The sequence below is a fragment of the Furipterus horrens genome, unplaced genomic scaffold (genome assembly GCF_987537825.1).
Source record: "Furipterus horrens unplaced genomic scaffold, mFurHor1.1.pri manual_scaffold_5, whole genome shotgun sequence".
NCBI classification, from domain to species: Eukaryota; Metazoa; Chordata; class Mammalia; order Chiroptera; family Furipteridae; genus Furipterus; species Furipterus horrens.
The window spans coordinates 44,634,841-44,657,065 of NW_028327175.1; the positions used below are offsets into that span (position 1 = coordinate 44,634,841).

The 22,225-nt window shown below is 36.0% G+C and overlaps 1 protein-coding gene across 1 annotated transcript in view; it reads right to left on the reverse strand.

Moving 5' to 3' along the window:
- MRPS27 (mitochondrial ribosomal protein S27) overlaps positions 1 to 22,225 on the reverse strand; it is a 76,981-nt gene that overhangs the window by 44,345 nt on the left and 10,411 nt on the right. The window contains exons 3-4 of the mRNA XM_090276370.1: positions 16,245 to 16,315; positions 14,285 to 14,343 (exon numbers count right to left, since the gene is read on the reverse strand). Coding sequence (XP_090132496.1) covers positions 14,285 to 14,343; positions 16,245 to 16,315 — 130 coding nt within the window. The remainder of the gene's footprint in view (positions 1 to 14,284; positions 14,344 to 16,244; positions 16,316 to 22,225) is intronic.

The following is a 22,225-nucleotide window of genomic DNA, read 5'->3' on the forward strand; positions in this document are numbered from 1 at the left end:
GAAACAAAAATCGCTGGAGGTGAGATCAGGTGAATAGACAGGGTGGGGCATGGGATCTTGCTGTTTTTTGGTAAAAATCTGCTGAACAAACAACGAGGTGTGGGCAGGTGTGCTAGTAAATCACCTACCATGAAATGGGCAAACATACTGAAAGAGTCTTCAAAAATAATTAACTGAAGCCAAACGCAGCCTCTCACAACAAGACCAGTTGGTACACTGATACAGATGGGTTCCTAGGACACTCACTTGGCAGGGAAGACTGTACTACAAGAGGCCTGCCCTTCATAAGATAATTTTGGGGTTTTTTGGTCCCCCCTCATATATACAGGTGAATGATGGAAGGATAGGTTGACAGATTTTCTAGCTCTGCCCACTGAGAAAGACTGGGAACAGCAATGAGCATAGTGACATCCAGATTTTGTCTTCTCAATACCATTCTCCTCTAAAAAGAAGCAAGACTCTTTGATAAAATGGCTGATTCCAGGGCTGGGGCAGATATAAAGTATAAGATGAGAGTAAAATATATTTTTGTGCTGGAAAATAAGAAAATGCTTCAAGAATGATGGGGACATATCAAAACAATGCAAGAATCAGGTTCTCCTACTGATCAAATCTGGGACATTTTGAGCATCAAAAAAAATAGTGGGTTATAACTTACTGAATAAAATAAAATCATGAGTCCTAATGGTAGAAATAAATGTATAAATAAATAAATGAAGAGGAAGGGCACGTTCTTTCTTACAGTAGAATGCTAATTAAAATACAGAAGAAATGATGCAGTTGGAAAAAAATCCTCAAAAGATGATTTTTCACCCAATATTAGTTAGTGGGTGAAAGTTTGTTAAGAAATAGGATATTTCATAATCTCAAAGTATTTCCTCACACATTACTTACTAATTATAAAGGGGAAATAGTAAATTTATAGTGTACAAATCTGATAGATACCACCTTAGGTGCTCAAAATTAACATCACCAACATAGAAACACACTATCAACATGTACCTCCTGATACAGATGTACTGGGAAGAACAAAACATCACTTCCATGGTACTCCTGCCCACAAACTCCCTCTTTCCTAGGAAATATCAGAGAAACTAAATTAAGGGACATCCCATAGAATAACTGGACTGTACTCCTCAAAAATGTCAAGGTCAAGAAATACATCCACTGTAGAACTGTTTCCAAATTAAAGGAAAATAAAGAGATGACAACTAAATATAACATGTGATCCTGGTTTGAATCCTAGACCATGAAAAAAAAAATCCATAAAGAACATTAATGAGGTAACTGATAAAATTTGAATATAGACTGTGTATTAGATTATTGTATTACAGTTAAATGTTCTGACTTTAATCATTGTATAGTAGTTAATGCAAGAGAAATGCCTAAATAAAAAGTCAAATTATTAGTATGAATAAAAAATTTTCAGGTAAGTAAGGTGTCTATGAAATCTGGGACAAGGTCATTTTTCTTATTCTGGAAACTGAGTGAGAAAGGAACACATGCTAAACCCCTGTTCCAGGGCTGATGATGATTATATTTATGCTTATTTGGGGATACAAAATAGCCACCGAACTTATTGTTCCTCCTCAAGTTACAAGTTGCAAAATCAGATAGCCCAGGAGTTGAAGCTTCCGTTTTTGATTTTTCTGTTTTTCTTCAAAACAAAACAAAACAAAACAGTAAGGATGAGTGAAAAGATACACTGAGATTTTTTCTTCCAAAAATGTTAAGAAGAGGGAAGCAGATGAAGGTATAGATCAAGGGCTGGCAAACTAGGACTGATGGGCCATATCCGGCCCGTGACTGTGTTTGCACAGCTTGTAAACTAAGAACAGATTTTACCGTTGTAAACGGTGGTATACAGAAAACAGCCATATCAGGCCTGAGACTCAGAAAGGGGCTCAAACACATTACCCTACTTTTCTTGCCAAAGTGGACTTTCACCACAGTCTGGCCAGTCTTGCCTCAGGATTTTTTGAGAAGGATGTGAGAAGGAAACAGCCTCAAATCTGTTCCAATAAATATTTTAACAAATTTGGAAATAAATTTTTTTCTGTGTTGTGGAAGAAGAGACGAAAACATTATAAAATATTTAAATATTCAGGAAAGTATAGAGAACAAAACACTCAAATACCCAACTACCTACTTTCATCAGATTCTAAAATCTGTCACACTTATTTCAGACTTTTCTCTTTTTTAACCAAACAAAACGTAGATACAGTTGAAGCCCCCCCTTTATATATCTCCTGATCCTATTCCCACTCCACTGTTTTACACAGGTAAATAATACCCTGAATTTTTTATTATTCTTGGGCATGGTTCTATACTTTATACGTGTATCTATATAAGCATAAGCTGTACATATTTTCAAACTACATAAATGCTATCCTATTGTGCAATGATTCTTTACCATTCTTTTTTTCACTCATTATATTTTTGAGATAACTGTTCTGGTATGTACAGCTGGAGTTCATTCATTCTTTCTCACTGCTGTATGGTATTCCATTGTATGAATCTATCACACTGTGTCTATTTTCCTGTTGATAACATTTTAAGGCACTTCCAATTTTTTACTATCATGAACAATGCTACAATGAATACTCTTATTCTTATAACTTACTCCTTGTGTGTGCCAGGGTTTCTTAAGGTATCTATCTAGGAGAATATTGAGCAGAACACCAGGCCCATCCTCACTTTTACTTCATATTGCCATTTGGTTCTTCAAGGTGGCTACACAACCTTCAACTCCCACTAGCCGTGAATCTGAGCTCCTCCTGCTCCTCTTCTTTGCCATAATTATAATTGTCAAGACTTTCATTTTTGTATCTGATAAATGAGAAAACATGTAGCATTTAAATCTGCAACTTATCTGATCACTAATCAGAACATTTTTCATATTTTTATGGCCATTCTGGTTTTTTATTCTGGGAGTTGTTGATTGATATCCTCTATCCATTTTTCTGTTGGATTATTTTTTTACCTTATTAATCTATAGATATGTTCTAGATACTGGTCCTTGTCAGTTAGAAGCAAGGCAAATCTTTCCTTTGTCATTGGCTTGTCTTTTAACTTGTTAATGGTGTCTTTTCGGTACAGAACTTTTTAATTTTAATGCATCAAAATTCATCCATCTTTTATCAGTTAGTTATATTTGTTATCTTGTTCAAAAAAATCCTTCATATGTCATACAAATGTAAATACTCTCCTATATTTCTAGAAGTTTTATGCTTTGGTTTTTCCATATAAGTTTTATAACCTACTTTTAAAAACATGCATGTACGTTTTAAGGAATTAATTTTTTCCCGCATATATAATCAATTGTCCATGTACCATTTATTAACTAATCCATTCATTCCCCCTTTGTAATTGTGTAAAGCATCCAAGTTTCCATATGCGTACAGATCCATTTGCAGGCTCTCTCTGTTCTGTTCCACTAGTCTGTTTGTCCAAACCAACATCTCGTTTTATTTATTGCAGCTTTCTAAGTCATGTTATCTATCTGGTAAGCCAATCACTTTATCTTAAGTCTTCTTAAAACTGACTCAGTTATTCTTGGTCATTTACTCTTTCATTTGAATTTTACAATCATCTTCTCAGATTCCACAAAAAATTCTGCTGAGATTTTGGTTGGAATTGCATTGAATTTATAGATGAAATCTGAGAGTTAGTGTCAAATAGTTTAAAACAAATAAAGTGAAAATGTGTAGTAAAAAAGTTGTCAGGAAACACTAAAGGGTAATGTTTCCTCTATAAGTTGAAAAAAAAGCATGTAGTTACTTTTTTTATAAACAAAAAATAATTTTCAAAATATGGGGAAATTTGGATGTTTTAACCTATCCTGCAGGGCCATAATAGTCATCCCAGTTTTCCATATAACAATAAGCTACACAAATAGAAATTCTTAATTTCTGTAGCTGAGAGTAAATGAATAAATTAAAATAAATAATGGGGAATGCCAGTAATATTAAACATCTTTAGCCATTCTGAACTGTTCTTGTGCACTTTAGATATCAGAGCTAAAATCACTGGAAGCAGTCCCTCAATTTCTATTTCAACTGTTTAAAGTTTCTCCTGTCATGCTCCCAGCCCTCAGGACAGACCTCTCTTTTTGTGTCTGATTTACACTTTGATTACTGATTCAATAACATCTCATCAGAGATCAGTCTTGATGCTGGCTGTTCCTAACTGGGAATCACCATCTATCTTTTTCTCTCTCTACAGATGGGAAGCAGATGACTTTGCTGCCCCCTTCTGGTGTCTGGCTGCTATAAGCTTAATAATATCAGCATACACGCAAGACCTCCGATTAGTTGTCTTTTAGGGTCAGGCAGCTTCCTCCAAAATGTGACATCCTTTTCATCTGGATGTTGAGCTACTAGTGTTCATAAACACCTACTTTTCCCTATCCCTGAGTCCTGATAATCTTTGTACCTTTATACCCCCTTGGGGTGGGGGTGGGGGGAGACAATGGGGGACTATTAGTTTTAGAAACCAAAACTAGAGCTTAAAGTACATTTTCCCTGAGAAGACAAATATGGGGAAGAAATAGTTCTTGTTTTTCAAGATGTTACATTTATTACAGTCAACATTAAAGCTGAAATTTATTGAGCATTGTCTTTGTCCCAAGACTGTTCTAAGGTCCTTATTAAGTATTACTTTAAGTTGCATAAGTATCCTGCGGTTTTAACTCCCATATACACAAATGAGGAATCTGAGGGACAGAGAATATAAGTAACTAAACTATACAACTAACAGATGGCATATCTAGGATTCAAATCCAGGCACACTGGCTTCATTAGCCATGCTCTTATCTACTATAATATACTGCTTATCAGATACAAACAAAACAAAACAAAACCTACATATTTTTGATGAGTCAAAAAACAAAACAAAGTAAACACCCCTGACTAGATTAAAGAAACTTCTATAGAAGGAGGTCAGAGAGAGCACATTCAAATAGTGAAAATCGTGCAAGTTCATGGATGTAGCAGGACTTGGGACAGGCCTTACAAGGCAGGTTATATCCTGTCAGAAGAAGATGGGGGTTGGGGAGGGAAGAGCCTGGGGCCCATTCTGAGACCAGCAGTCCATTCTGGCTGGAGTCTGAAAGCATTGTGTGAAGATACCCTACACATCAACTGTGATCACCTACTAAGTCAGCAAACGGAGCTGTAATAATGTATGTGTATGAGACCCACAAAATTCTTATTTTAACAAATAATGGTGCGCTTCCTGTCAAAATTCTGCACAGGTGTTTACCAATGAAGACTAATGACCAGCTTGAGTTCCACCTCTTGGTAGCACCCATCAGGGGTTGTGTAACAGCCAATGGGTAATAAGCACACTGTTTATGTGCTGTAATGGTCTGAAGCTGGAAGAGCTGGTCTCAAGTCCCAGCCTCACTTATTACTAGCTACACAATTTGTGATCCCATTTGTCTTAAAACCAGCATTGCTATGAAAAAGACAGAAGAGACCTCAAAAATATCAAATCTGTCCGGTAAAAACAAACATAACTGAAAATCTATCTTGGAAATAATAGCAACCACATCAAATACTTCTTGCTCCTCAAATGTCCTCTTGCCTAGACTTATAGCATCTGGAAATACTCTGGAATTTATCTGCCAGCGGCCTCAAAACTGATGATGCAAACAATGGAAACTTCTGTTCCCATAAATCTCTTCTTGAAGCTTTTGTTTATGTGCTCATCTGTCCCGTAAATACTGCACCAGCTTCTGAAAAGATCTCTTAATTATCTTCAAAATCCTACTGGTCTCTTTATTAAATACAAGATAATGTATTTAGTTATGCCTTTCTCTCTGCCCTACAACTGTAATTCCTGTTACCTTTGTTATGATTTCACAGATATGAAAATAGTCAGTAAAAGGAATTTTGGGACAAAGGACTTTAGACTGCAGGAAAAAACAACTTGGGATATATCTTTTTATATGAAACTGTAGGAGTTTTTTAAGTTTAGTCCACAAAGGGCTCTGCGGTTATTAAAATCAATTTAATTAAGCTCTCAAATCCTTTAAAGTCCCATGTCTGGTAACATCTATTAGTTTTTCTTTTAATATTCATAGTTGATGTGGCTGAAACTTCAATTCCACTGTTTAAGTCAATAAGGTTCTGAGTGAGATTCTAAACAAAGACCAGGAGCTCATGCCTTCAGAGTTGAGGCTTCTGGTGATAGAAAGTCTAGCTTCTATTTCAGTGAGATTGGGAAGCACAGAATTTCAGACATGGAGGCCAAGATCATGGGCTCATTTAAGGATGCTGATGTCCAGAGAGCTTATTAACTGGTTCCAGGTTACAGATCAAAGTGAGAACTCACCTGGTACTAAAATCCAGGTCACCCCAAACCTGTTCTCCCATTCTGATTTCTTCAGGGTCTTTTTGGCACGTTTTAAAAATCTGAATGATTATGTATTTTTACTACCGAATCGCTGGGTATGCTAGGTTTTTCCTGGATTTAATTAATTTTTTGTCACTTTGTTATGAGTTATTTCAGTCTTCCCTGAGTCTGTGTGTTCTGGTTTATTACTTAGCCTGCCTTAGGAAGAAGGACCGGCACAGGGAGATACCCTGGTCTAGCTGGTGAGCCTCTGAACTTGAAGTCAGGCCTACATCCTGATGAAGCCTGGACTTGTCACAGGGCTCTAAGAAAATTGCTTAGTCTTCCCAGGTCTCAACTGCACAAACTCTGGAAATTAGTAGAACTTCAGAGATCACCTAATCTAAAATTTCCCAGATAGTGCCAGGACACCAGGAAGACCCTAATGTAGACATACTTTGGCAGCTGTTCTTTCTCCAAAGGTCTGAAGCCAGTTCCTCTCAAACAGCTCAAATGTGGACAGCAAGCAGGGTGATGCAGCAAAATTAGAAATAAACCTGTATGGCCCTGGCTGGAGTGACTCAGTGGATTAAGTGCTGGCCTGCGAACCTAAAGGTCGCCAGTTTGATTCCTAGTCAGGACATGTGCCTGGGTTGTTAGCCAGGTCCCTGGTTAGGGGTATGTGGGAGGCAACTGATCGATTTATCTCTCGCACATTATGTTTCTTTCTCTCTTTCTCCCTCCCTTCCCCTGTCTCTAAAAATAGATAAGTAAAATATTTTTAAAAAAAGAAAGAAACCTGTATGTGTATAACATAAAAAGGCAAAAGAAAAGACAAAAGAAAATCTGCCCTCTTGCTGTCTTTTAAATCTGCTTCCAGTTCAGTATTTCTATATCAATGGACTAGCTATTTTCTCATTAATTAAAGTTTAATTTTCAGTTTATTTTGACCCTCCTTGTTTTCTACCTTTATATTCAACCTGTCATTAATCCTGCTGATTGATTTTTCCCTTCCTATATGCAAAAGATTTCTCTCTTCATTTCCACTGTCAACTACTACAGGTCAGGCCTTTTGGCACCTTATACATAGACAATATCCCTCTAACACACTTACCCCTTTCAATCCAAAATTTACTGTAATTAATATTCCTGAAATATTTTTAGTATGATAAGTACTTCTCAAAAATCTACAATGACTATCTTGTGTATCTTTTAAAATTTTTTATTTCAATAAGTAATACACACCCATGATATAAAATTCAAAAGGTACAAGAGAATTCAGTGAAAAGTAAGCCAGGTCTCTTCCCCTTAAGAAACCAATGTTACCAGTTTTTGTGTGTACATATGCATGTATCACTCCAGAGACAGTCTATACACATACATACATATACACACACACATATCAAAGCACATATATACATATTACATATACATACACAGAAACCACAGTGGTAATGCAACAGAAAACTTCTATACCTTGTTTTTTTCACTTAATGCATTTTTAACTTGTTCCATATGAAATACAAATAAAGCTGCCTTTTTCTTCATTACATAATATTCTACTGTATGGCTATAGAATAATTAATTTAGCCAGGACTCAATTGATGAATATAACCTTTTACTTTTTTGTAATTAATATTATTTCACATGTGTACAAGTATATCAGGAGGCTAAAATCCTAGAGATGAAATTATTGGGTCAAAGGGTATGTACATTTCTAATTTTGGTAAATTAAAAAATTCTTCTCTTAAACCTTCTATTGGCTTCAGGACTTTCCTTATAAACAGAGCTGAGAATCATTTTGCCTTACAGACATGAAATCTGTCTTCATGTATTTTCATCTCAAATTCTGCCAGGGAAGTTTAAATTTCCCTTCAAATGCTTATTGACTTTTATAAAAGCAATCTCCCTTCAGATCACTTATAATCTTACTTCTTACCCATTGTATTTCTAAATATATACTAGGCATCCTAATTTCTCTGCATTAATAATGTGTGTGTGTGTGTGTGTGTGTGTGCGCGCACGCGTGCATGTACACATACAGAGTGATTCTAAAATTGATATGGGATGCAAAGGACCTACACTAGACAAAATGATATGAAAAAGAACCAAAATGATTTGAAAAAGAACACTACCTGCCTGATTTTAAGACAGCCATGAAGACAATGTGGTACTGGCATCAAATAGACAATGGAATAGAGATCAATGCAACAAAACAGTCCAAAGATAGACTGATATATGAACAACTGATTATCGACAAAGATTCAAAGGTAATTCGGTGCAGAAATATATGCTTTTCAGCAAATTGTGCTGATACAACTAGGTATTCTTACGCCACAAAATTAACTTTGATCTTTCCCTCATACTACAGAAATAAATAAGGCATCATGGATCATAGTTCCAACTGTGAAACCTAAAACTATGACACTTCTAAAACAAAACAAAGGAGAAAAGTCCTTGTGGTGTTGGGTTAGGCAAAAATTTCTTTCTTGTCATCAAAAGCACAATCCATAAAAGAAAAAGAAAATGACAAACTGTACTTCCATCAAATATTAAAACCACTTTGAAAAACACTGTTAATTGAATGAAAGAAACATGAAAGTAAGAAAAATTCTCAAAACTCATACAAAAACAAGCACTCAACAATAAAAGGCAAAGGATTTGAACAGACACTTCACCAAAGGAGACATATGGATGGCAGACAAGTACATGAAAAGATGCTCAGTATCATTAGTCATTAGGTCATTAGGCAAATACAAATACAAATCACAATGAGATACCACTGAACCCTATTAGCATGGCTAAATATGTGGGCAAAAATGCAGAGGAACTAAAACTGTTGTTGGGATTGTAAAGGGGTATAACCACTTTGGGAAACAGTTTTGAAAACATATACCTACCATATGTTCTAGCCATACCACTCCTAGATATTTATTTACCATCCTCCTCACCCCATAAAAACGTATGTCCCCACTTGAACATAGATGTTTGTAGCAACATAGACTGCTATGGACACCTAGGATCAAAACCTTTAGGGGACCCATTCGTCACACGGGAAGAATTAAAGAGAGTAACTATCCAAGGTGTGAGATCACTCTGGGAAATTAGGTGGAATGTTAGAATTAAAGCCAAGAAAATACCCTTGAAGGTTCTCCCTATATCTCTTGCATGGCTTCCATGACCAGGCTCCAGGATGAAATAATAAGACCAGTAGGGAGAGAAGTCCAAAGTTCAAAGGCTCAGAGGCTGAGGGTTCTCATCCTAACTCTCATTACAAAGCTCCAATGAGTCTTTGACAAGGCAGGACAATGTCCCCGACAATCAGTTATTCTCTAATGCACATTAACAATAAGAATCTCTCTCAGACCCAAGGTAGGGATCAGCAAATAAGAACTAAATAAAGCACTTGGCAATATTTAAATTTCTAAAAAATGCTCTAAGACTTATTTAACTCCCTTTGGGCTCTTATTCTTTTCTTAATAATGTTCAAACATAATGAAACCTGGCAATATGCTAATAGAAAAAACTTAAAACTTCCTCTTATTGATGTAACACACAAACAATCTCTATGCCCTCAAAGGAAAATTACTGCTGCTTAAACTCTTGAATGTTGTTTTGTCCTAATAAATCTCTTACTCCCCTCTTTCTACAGGCAGATGTGGATTCTTACAACATAGGCCTGGGGAAGTACGCTCACCTTCCAAAGAAGCACCAGAATATTTATGCTTGTTGAAAATAAAGTTATTTTGGTCCTTCCTTTTTAGGCTGGCTGCCAACCAGGACCTGGAGACATGCAGGCTGCCATCTGCCTCACCCCAGCTGCTCCTGACCTGCCATCCAGGGAGACCTCGTATCTGCCAGGTCAGTTGAACAACTGATGACAGATGCTTGAGGCCAAGGTACAGTGTGGACGAATGTACTGGCAGCACACAGCCTGCAAAGTAACCCCGACTTCTTCTCATTAATGGGTAGCATGCCACTCTCCATGACAACACAGAGCTGTATTCAGACCTTCCCATGGAGCTCAGCAACAATCTTTTCTTACTGTATGACAGTTAATTCAGCTAAAAAATAAAAGGCTACTTTTAAAAAAAATGTTATATTCTTAAAATAGAGTATGCTACATATGTTAGAGATTTCTATCACTTATCCTTTAGGAATGACTGTTAAGTTGCCGACTAAATGATCAGTTCTGATTATTGATGCTCTGATAGTAAAAGAAACACATTTAATTTCATGCATCTCTAAACTGCCGTGGTCCCAGTATGATTTGAAAGTCTAAATAAGTCTTTAAAAATGTAATTTGCAAACATCCTTGGTGAAGAGGATGATGCCACAAGGAAAGATAGCATTGTTATGGCTTGAATTTGCATTCTATTAATGCAATAATCAAATACGCTTATAAGGATTTGTTAAAGCTTGTTATAACCATGAAAATGGCTTTGCCTAATGCTACAATTTTACACGTGGTTTTATCTCCTGGAAAGGGAGACACAGAACCTGCCTCAGGGCTCACTTCTCTGCATACATGGACTTGGGAGGCGCTGAGCTCAGAACCACTGACGAGGTGGCCCAGAAAGTGATGCTCTACACAAAATGATAAAGGAAAACTCTAGATAAGCTCACTATAAAATAACCTTGACCTCAAGCTGACAGATCCCAAAAGGAGATATTTTGTGGAGAAAAAGCTAAGATCATGGCTCTTAGAAAAGCTAAAATCATGGTTCAAGAGGTATATGGGATTTTCTTGTAATTTTAATTTTCTCCTGCTCTACCAAGCTTTATACTCTGATCTCCACAGAATCCCTTCTGCCTCACTTTCCCTATGTTATTCTCTGTCTATTTTCCCACCTTCCTAGACATAGCTATACATATTTTATGAAGGACCTGGATCAGGTCCTTCTTATCATTTTATTTATTATTTGTTTTTATTCTCTTATTTAATCGTTTTATTTTGTTACAGCCCAACAGTTCTTAGCATGCCTTGTTTCCTTGTTTCTTAGTTTTCATATTTTGTTTACTTTACTTCAATTTAGCCTTTTTACTGTTTTAATCATTTTTACTCTTGGTTTATTTTCCCTTTAGATTGTGTTGAGTACTAACAGAGTTCTGTTTTGTTTTTTTAATTGTCAACCTATATAGTTTCTGGTATTAACTGCCTTAATAATCTTCAGTTCACATTATTCTTTTGTTTAAAGGATCATTTCCCTTTTCTGGGTGTTTCCATGCTTTATTTATGAACAGCAGGATAGAAGCTGATCAAAGGGTGGTGGGACCCCAGACAACAGCACACAGCACACCCCAAATAGGGTAGGTAGTTAGATTATTTGTTCTCCCTCCTGTTGTCTAAATAGCAGCCTTTCCAGCTCTCCTTAAAAGATCCCTGGGACTCTTAAATGTTGAAGCCCCTAAACTTTTAAAACTTCATACTTAAGGAGATTCAAAGATTGAAAGTCTCTCCTGGGATGACAGGGTAGTCACAAGCTGGCACATGGCAGCAGCATCCTAAATTACTGGAACTTGGAACTGCGAAAGAGTTGAGCTAATGACAGAGGTGGCAGCCCAAAGCCCTGCTATGGGCCTTTCCCTCAAGATGGTACTGCCTGGGGAATGAGAAATCCTCAACACAGATCAACAAAAAGCTGTTAGTTGTAGGAATAAGAAAATGCCTCTGTATTTCCTCATTCTAGACCTGTGATTGTAAGTTGACTCTGAGATGTGTAAAGCCATCCCATGTAGAGATACTGGCATCGCAACCATTACATGCTGAGGAACCTAACAGGTAGAAATACCATAGGCCCTTTGTGTCTTCAGGATTAACACTCCTGATTGCAATTAATGGAGATAAACCCCAAGAGTTCATAACAGTAACTCTTCATTTTGCTGAGGCATTACCACGTTTTGTGTTTATTCTCTAAGGTTGGAATGCAGGAATGAGACTCTTACCTAATGAGTGAATCTAGCCAACCTCCATTTCCTACATCTGAACGCAGCTTTATGGAGTTATACTCAGTCTCATATATGTCTAACAGTCATCTTAAGAAGTCATAAAAACACTTGTTTCTTTAAAAAACATTCTGAGGAAAACAGAGCTAATTTTCTTAGTAATGGAAGGAGGAGAAAGAATAGGGATAAAAAAGTGATGTCATAGTTAAAACATTAGTTTTAATTAAGCAAAGGATAGGGTGACAAATTAAACAGTGGCTCGGATTTAAGATGCACAAAAGCCTTTTGTATGATCTATACAAAAATAGGAAATAGAGATTTTGTGGAAACTTTCTGTAAGACTCCAGGCAATGTAAAATGGGACATCATATGAAGATTTCATCATAGAAGACCTTAAAGGTGAGACTTGAATTTCTCAGTTAACACTTAATTCATCGCTTATTCATCACTGTACATCCAGCACTTCGGAGACAGGCTGGGTACCCACTAGGTGCTCAGTAAATACTTGTTGACTATTGAACCATTGAAATCAATTATATGTTACAGAGGTACTTAGAGACAGAAGAAAATTTGGGACGTATTTCTTCCAAGACTGGCACTGTGTTCCACAGAACAGAATTCTAATAAATAGTTTCTATTTAGAAGTTTGAACTATTTTCTGTTTTGCCATAAATAAAGCAAAAGAATAAGAATTGGGCAGATGCCAGCCCAAATTCACCTTTCACCAAAGGCAAAAAAATACCTATCAAAGGAGCCCCACCAAGGCCAAAGAACCACTGAAGGAAGACAGCTTGCTCTCATCAAAGGATTCCTTTATGTTTATCTTAATGAAGGGCACTTGCAATTATGATTTCAGGTCCTAGAATTTAAACTTAGGACATTGTTAAAGGCGATCTTAGACGTAAAATAAAGGTTTTTACAGTGTGGAATCTAATCTACTTGAGATTTATATTTAAACTGAAAACACCAAAAAGGTGGTAGAATCCATCCAATTCAGACAGGGAAAAAAAAGCCTCATTACCATTTTGAAAATGAAATAAAAGAAAATTGAGTAAGTTTTCACTAATATAAAGACAGCTTTTAAAAATGCACCTAGATGGAAATAACTGAAACTTTTTTTGATCAAAACAAAGTAAGATCAAGTGGAAAATTCTAATGCAATGTTTATAGAAAACACTTTAAATTTCAATCGGAGGAACCAAGGAATTGGAATAAATCATAAATGAGATTTTTAAATCACAATAAAGAAACACAATAAAAAGTTGGTTGTAAGGTACTATTTTGACAGGTATTTGATAGGTGGAATATCAACTATAAGGATAAGCCATGATTTATTTGGCCATTCACTTAGTTAATGAGTTTTAGGTTATTCCAGTCTTTTGCTGCTATAGATGGTGCTGCACTGAACATGCTTCTTGTATATGTGGGGGAGTGTAACTATATAGAGTTCACAGTAGGGCTTCTCACAGCTGAGAGAAAAAATGAAATAACTGTGGTAGTGCAGAAAAAGTTTTAAAATATAGTATTAATTCAAAATAGGTGCCAAATAGTGTATATATATTTCCCTCTGAATAAAAAAGAAGAGATAAATATATAATTTTTCATCTATCAGATTATTAAAAAAAAAATCCAAAAGTGTGAAAATACTCCTATTGGCTAAGAACATAAACGAGTTAAAACTGCAAAGGAAAGCAAGTTGGAGAAACTTACTGAAATTACAAATGTAAATACTTATGAGACTTCGGTTATTAATTACTACATAGTATATAATTCAAAGAGAGAGAAAGAGAGATAGCAAACAACCTAAAGACCCATCAATAGGGAATTTTTAAATAATATATTTGTAGAATGGAATATCATGTAGATATAAAAAATGAGGAAGCTCTATATGCTGATAGAGAAAGATCTCTAAAACATAAACTTAAAACATACATACCACCTTTTGTGCTAAAATCAGGTGTGAAATAGGAGAGTATATAGCTCAATGAAACGGAAAACTTACTTGTAAAGGTAATACTCTGCATGATCTATCTCTTCTCGAGATGAAATGTTGTCCACAAACTAAAAGACAAAAGAAGAAACCTTTGGTTGAATACAAATTATGCCATATATTGGGCCTAATTCACACACTGACCTTAAAAAAAGACAAAACATCCATTTTATTGGAACAATATTCACGTGGTATGACTCCATCCTTGAAATCCCTTTATGCTAATACAAACAAAAAATACACAATGGCTAATCTTTTTCTTTGTATAGAACAACTTTGGTCATGAAAAGATGTATTGAAAGATTGAAAACTCTAATGGCTAATAAATACAGCTCAAGAGATGAAAATCTAAATTTACAGAACTCAGTCCTGGAAGCATTTTTCTTACTCTCATTTAAGTTCTGCTATGGACCAGTCAACCAACAAAGTCTCCTTTTGAACCTAAAATCTGTGAATGCGTTCCTTAATTCTAAATCAAATAAGCAAACACAAAGGAATATCCCAAGGATAGATTCTGCCCTAAAATAGAGACTCAGAGGCAACAAAAATGGAGTTAGAAGATGATGTATGTTGTGAACACAATTAAAACCTCATAAAGAGGGATAGGAGAGTAGAAAGTGGGAGACTTTCTAAAAATGCCTCAGATTTATTTGATTTAGAAATCTCATTAAGGGGTGGATAAAATATGGTGCAAACACAGGCACCTGAAGCTGAGAACCAGCTCTCCTGATTGCTTGCTGTGGGGCATAAACAGATGGCATATCCTCTCTGGAACTTAGTTGCTCCATTGGCATAAATAGAATAAAGGCACCTGCCTTGAAGGTCTGAGGCTCCAATGAGAAAATGTATATGAAAGCTTTCAAAATTCTGCATTGCTGCCTGAACAAATATGAGGTATTATGACAACAGAGATTTTATCCACCATGTAAGGGAAGAACCAATGGTCTTTCCATTCCCCTTCAATCTGAACATTATATCTAGAAAATTTAAGTTATGACCTAGTTAAACACTTCCCCCACTGAAAGGAGAATATCAAGAGACAGACTAAAAACAATAGTTTCTTTCCTCTTCCTCCTCTAGATTTAACAATAACCTTGAATTTTATGGTGCTATTAATTTCTACAAAGAGCTTTCACAACTAAGATCTCATTATAGCATTGCACCTGCCCTGCAAGGAGGATTACTATTGTCCTCATATTGGAAATGAGGAAAGTGAGAGGGGCCCAATTGCCCAATGTCACAAAGTTAATTCATGATAAAGACAAGATCTGATTTTATTTGAGGGAAAAGAACTTTGATATCACAGAGAACTGGGTTTGAAGCCCCATTTTTCCATTTAAGACCTGTGTGAACTTGTGAAATTTATCAATTATTCTGAGTCTTGCATGTAAAATGGAGATAATAATGCTTATCATCTATGGCCACTGTAAGAATTAACATATGAGATAATGTATGTTAAGAAACTAGTATAATAGATAGCATTGAAGGTGTTCAGCAATGGTTATTATCAATTACTATTCCTGATTCCTAGTCCAATATTATTCTCTATTCCATTGCTCTGTAGTAGTTTAACATGAACATTAACATACATTATTTTGTAAACTTTCTCAGCTACCAAAAGTAACTTCCGATATTAACAATACTATTCCTCTGAAGGGTGTATAAGCTTAAAAAAAAAAAAAATCATGATATTATATAACAGAATACCATATCCTGGAAAACTTAGAATGAATCAAATATATAACAACGATCACTGATATCAGAGTCTGGGAAATTGGCTTTTATTTCAGTCAAAGAAATTTGCTATTTTACTATAAAATATCTATTAGTATCTACAAAAATATACCATACTCTGGAAAAATATTTTCTATAAAAGATATTCTTTATTTACAAAGCCTCGTCTATTAGAAAGAACCTTTCTTGCTTTCTTCCACCTTCTTCTTTGAAAATATATATATTTAAGTTTCCTTACCCGTGATATTGTTAAAGAACTAACAGGCAACTTTCTCTCATATGTTTTATCCATTAAAGATGCTAGATCAGCTGTGAAGACAAAGAAGAAAAAAGAACCTTGTTAAATATCCATATTTACTATGGAAAACCTAACAGATACAACTCCTGCCAGATGGCTGCTGTCATTATGAAACCGGTATTAAAACAGATGCACTTTCTTGTTTTTAGAAATTATTTTTGTATAAATTAAAGAGGATAAAAAATATTAGTAACATTTAAAAAGGATTTATTTAATTGCAGTAAGGATTATGTTTAAAATGCTAGACACAAGGAAGTGTTATTATTGACGACTCTGCTGAAAGGAATTATGGGCTAAGAGGCCAAGGGAAGAGGACCCTTCACTGTTTACATTTATTCCTTTTGCATTTTTAACCAGGTAAATATATTAGCTGTTCAAAAAAATTGTAATTGGAATTTGTCAAATGACTTTTATACATTCCCTGAACAAATCAGAGAAGGTGCCCGGGCTATACTTAGAGATTTTCAGCCTGAACTATTTTTATTGCAGTTTCTCTTAGTAGAACATCCATATGAATAACTTGGTATTCCTGAGATCATACTGTTATCTCAGAGTCTAAAAAAATTTGAAATCCTAGGCAACATAAATTTCCAGACCGATTGTTTCAAACCCTCTCAGCGCTTCTCTAACTCACAATATGCGCTTTCCCCTCTCCTCACTCTCACTCTCAGCTCCTGCTTCTGTGTCTCATTTCTCTGAGTATAAAACAGAAGCTATCAGAGGAGAGCTTCATTCTCTTACCATCAAGTCTACCAGGCTACTAGCATCTGTGCTCATATAATCTGCCTTCTTCTTCTTCTTTTGTTTATAAAGGGTAAACTTTATTAAACAAACCGAAAAACAAAACCTTCCTTGATGTCCTATCTCCTTGCTGCCACTTCTTTGCTCTGCTCCCCTCAGCAGCAAGACAACTCGAGTCAGTACCACAGTGACTGCTTCCTTAGTTCCACTCTCCCATGAACTCTCTCAAATCAGATTTTGGTTTCCATCACTCCACTAACCCCAATGCCCACCTCCCCACTGTTAAATCCAGAGGTAAATTCTTTACCCTCATCATGAGCATTTGATACAGCTGGCCTTTATGAAATACTCTTTTCTCTCGGGTTCCTTTGCACAATCTCTGCCTCTTCTGGAGTCCTAAATGTTAGATTACCCTAAGTCTAAACAGTAGAGTCTTCTCTTCACCCCCACACTCTCTGACAGCCTTAATCTTCAGCTATAGATTATTGACTCCACACTTATTTGTTTATCCTGACTCCTGCCTGTAACTCCAGCTGCAAGGTAACATCTCCACTTGAGTGCCTAATAGGTACCAAAACATTACATGTCCTCTTTATTCTCTAGCTTTCCACCCTGAACCTGCTTTTCTCCATGCCTTTCCCATCTCAGTAAATGACCACTATCTTCAGGGGCTTTTTCAGGTCAAAATCTAGGTGTTATTCTTGACCCCACTGTTTTTCATACTCTATAACCAACTATCAGCAAATCTTATACAAGTCTAAATATTTCTCACCACTACCACTGCTAACCCACCAATATCTCTCACCTCCTATCACCTTAACTATGACCCTCTAGACTTACAGTTAAAATCTCCACATAGCCCTTTAAAAGATAAATCACATCCTGTAATTCTCTTTTCTCAACCAGCTAATAGCATCCTATCACACTTAGAATAAAATCCAGAATATTTCCTATGACTTGCAAATGCTCTAGTCTGTGTTTTTATTTCATTTTTCTCTCTTTCACACTTATAAGTAAAATCCATGAAGGAATTAATTCACTGATAAATTCTCAGTCTGCAAAACAGTTCCATAAAAAGCACTCAATACATATCTAAAGAAATGAATAAAAGAAAGAAAAGGAGAGGGGGGAAGAATGGCAAGGAGAGAGGGAGGAAGGAAAAAGAAGTAACTGGACTTTCAAGGGTTTTTTAATGTTCTTTTTTGTTGTTGTTTTCCCCTCCCTTCCCTTCCCTCCCCTCCCCTTCTTTCTCTTTCCTTCCTTCCTTCCTTCCTTCCTTCCTCCCTCCCTCCCTCCCTCCCTCCCTCCCTTCCTTCCTTCCTTCCTTCCTTCCTTCCTTCCTTCCTTCCTTCCTTCCATTTCTAATAAAAGAAACCAGCATCAAGTAATAGGGGGACAGAGAGAATTAGCTGACAAATATTTGTTGAAGACCTACTGCAGTGCATTTTTTCCTCTCTTCTTTCCTGGAGGTAATGATCTCAATGATTTAGTAGCTACTAGGGGAAAGCAACTTGGTGAAATCCCTAAAACCTAATATGATGTAAAAAGTGATTAGCTTTTCTTGTGACTATCTTAAAGGTATTACCACCAGGTGACTAAAGAGTAGTAAAGATACTCCCCACCTCCCGCCACACAAGCACACAAAGATATCCCTAAACCCTCTTGACACTAAGGCAAATTAATATTGTTAAATGTATTGGCTCACAGAATATTAAAGAGCACTCTCATGATACTGAATCTTTATAATTCTTTCATAATAGAGGCCCCTGTGTTGAGATGATAGGCATTATAAAAAATTATGTACCTTTACTCCAAATTTAAACTTTAACTTCAAAAAAAGTGGATCAGGATCTACTGGCCTAATTGAAATGGCCTCCATTTCCTTGTGGATTTCACATGGCACACATTGTAGACCTAGACATTGGATTAGGTAGGTTGCCTTCTGTAGTGTGGTAACTCAAGACTCCATTCTAACCCTTCACACCAAGACATCTTCAGTCACGTGACATAGGCTGGGGCCTCAGAAAGGGCAACAGCTGCAGGCCCAGCATCTGATGAATAACATTTGCATACTGCAAGTCAGAGAAAGGTTTGCTGCTAAATATACCCTGTGACCAATCACCTCAGATGATAGCGTTGGCGTGATGAATGGGGTGGGAAACTGCACGGAGCAGCGACGGCCAGGAAAGCTGGGGTGGCTGCGGCCTGCAGAGGGCCCTCACCACAGGCTTCTGGACTGTGCACTTCAACAGTCAAAATCACACTTCACGTTTCACTGAGGGACCTGCAGATGCCCAGGTTTGGTTCAAAGGGATGTGCTAAAGAAGATGCTTTCTTGCTCCTCCGGAATATACATAACAAAGACTATGTGGAAAACGGATCTGAAAAACTCTTCATCAAACACAACTTAAAGCTGTACAGACAATGTAGAAGTTATATCCAGAAAATGATATGTAAACTAGTGTAAAATGCCCTTCTTGTCTGGGGAAAACAATACCACTGAATATCCAAGGACATGCATATTGAGGACCCTAAACAATGTCAAATATAGAGGTGTAATGGTTCATAAACCTGGTTGAGGATTTTAATCATTTCAGGGGCTTTAAAACTCCAGATTTCTAACCCCATGCCCAGAGGGCAATTCTAATTCTGTAGGTTTGAGGTGAGACCAGAGGAATCCAAATTTTTACACAAAGCTCCCGGAGACTGATGCAGCTGCTCACAATCTGCAGGCTAGAGGGGGTTATATTTGAAAACTGCCATGGGGGAACACAAAATAAGTCTTGGATATTCCTCCTTAGCTTGAAGAATATGTTAAACTGAATTCTGTTTCTGGAATAAAGTGGAACTAAATAGTCTTAAAAATATTCTTCCTACTATAAAGACATTTAAATATTTCTAATTAAAAAAAAACATGACTGAGTTTGGTTGCACAGCTCTGTGAATCTACTAAAACCAATAAATTGTACATGTTATAGGGATGTACTTTATGGTATATGAATAAATCTCAAAAAAGCTGTTATTAAAAATATATATAACTGAGTGTTTGAGAAGGTAGATGTAATTGTCAGAGGCCAAAGGCAAGATGGGAGCACAAACTTTCAGAGTTTAAGGAATTAGTGACAGTAGCAGTCACCTGAGGGCACCTTCGAGTCCCCAGTGACACAGAGCTTTGGTTTTATTGGCTTATAGGGGACAGAGGATAAAACCAAGGCCTTTATAAAGTAACAAACTGTTTTAGAGATCCTCAGGTAAAGCCAGCACCAGCGAGGGCTACACTTGCAGTGAAAGGGTGAATTAATTAGAAAATAATGCTCCCTGCAAAGATCAACAGCAAGGATGCTGTCCTCTGAGGATTTGAAACTAAAGTCAGCCCTCACACCTTTGAGGCCCTAATTCACACTTCCTTTGTTATACAAGATACACCCATCTGGTTTAAAAAGCTGACTTTACTCCATAAAATTCTAGAAAATGCAAACTAATATATAATGACAGAAAGCATATCAGGGGTTGCCTGGGAATTTGGGAGGGTGGACAGAAGAGGCAAGAGAGAAGGATTAGAAAGGTGTGAGAGAAAACCTGGTGGTGGCAGGGGAAACATATGCTCATTATTTTGATTGCGGTGATAATTTCATGGACATATACAAATGTATATGTCAAAACAACACATTGTACACTTTAAATATTGCAGTTTATTTTATGTAAAGACTACAACAAAGCTGTAAAAAAATAAATTGAAACTTGATGAGTAAATTAAAGAACAGGTTAGATTCAGGTGAGGTGAGAATCAGTGACCTAAAAGATTGAAAAGAAATTACGCAGAATGAAGCAAAGATAAAGATGAAATGTATAAAAGAAGAATGGAAAATAGAATAAGGCCTAAAATACATTTAGTTGAATTTCTAAAAGAAGTTAAATAAAGAGAATGGGGGAAAAGTGATACATGATGAGATAATAGCTAAATAAATTTTAGAACGGATAAAAGATATAGGTAAGTTTACAGATCCAGGAAACATATAAAATCTGAAGTCAATTAAATAAAATTATACCCACACCATGATACATTATAGTGAAACTGAAAACTAGGGGGATTTTAAAAGTAGCCAGAAGAAAAAGATAAATGACTTACAAAGGAAAAAGAGCTACACCAATGGGTCCTTTCTCAGTAGGAACAGAAGGTCATAGAATAATATGCTGGGAATACTCTCAATATAGATATACAAACCTAGTAATCTTCTCTTTTAAAACATGAGAAAAATAAGATGTTTTTAGACAAAAATTGAGAGACTTTATTAGCAACAAACACTTCCTCAAGGAGCTTTTTGGAAGTAGAATTTTGTAAGAAGATAGAAAATGATCCTTTAAAGAAAACTTGAGATGCTAGAAAGAATGGTAAGTAAATAAAATTCCTTAAATCTGAGAAAAAAATTGACCGTTTAAGATAATGTCTTATGTGCATGTATTTTAAAGGATAAAACTTCAATTTTAGACAATAACATATGGTTGGGGTGTGTTTACGATTGGACTAAAGGACGTAGGTGTGATTAACATTAGATTTTAAGTTAAATATGCATGTCAGAGTTATAGAGCAACCATCTAAAAGATGCATTTTAGAATGGTGGCATCTACCATTCTAAAAGAGTAGAAATTGTGTATATCATTTTTAGACCAGTAGGAGGGAAAATGTAAAAAATAAAAACACACAAGAAAGAAGAATCACAAAATATGATAGAAATACATCCAAATATGCCAGTAATTATGACAAATAAATAGACTACACTTTCTAGTTAAAACTGTCAGACTGGTTAAAAATACAAAATCTAGCTATATAAATCACTTGAACACAGAAGAATTGAAAATGAATGTATGAAAAATACACTAGGCAAAGAGTAGCCAAAAGAAAACTGGTGTAGCTGCATTATTACCAGATTCAACAGATTTAAAGGTAAAAAGCATTTTTTTTTTTTTTTACACATTATGTGGGTCATTACATAATGATAAAAAAAAAAATTCATTTTTCTGGGAAGATCATTTCAACCTGGTGTTCACCAAAGCAAAACAGCTTCAAAGTATATAAAATTCTCAAGGGGGAAAAAAAAAGCAATCTCCTAATGATCACAAAATCTGCAGTAGAAATGTGCTGGGAAAGAAGCCTCTTATAAAAGAAGGTGGTATCTAGG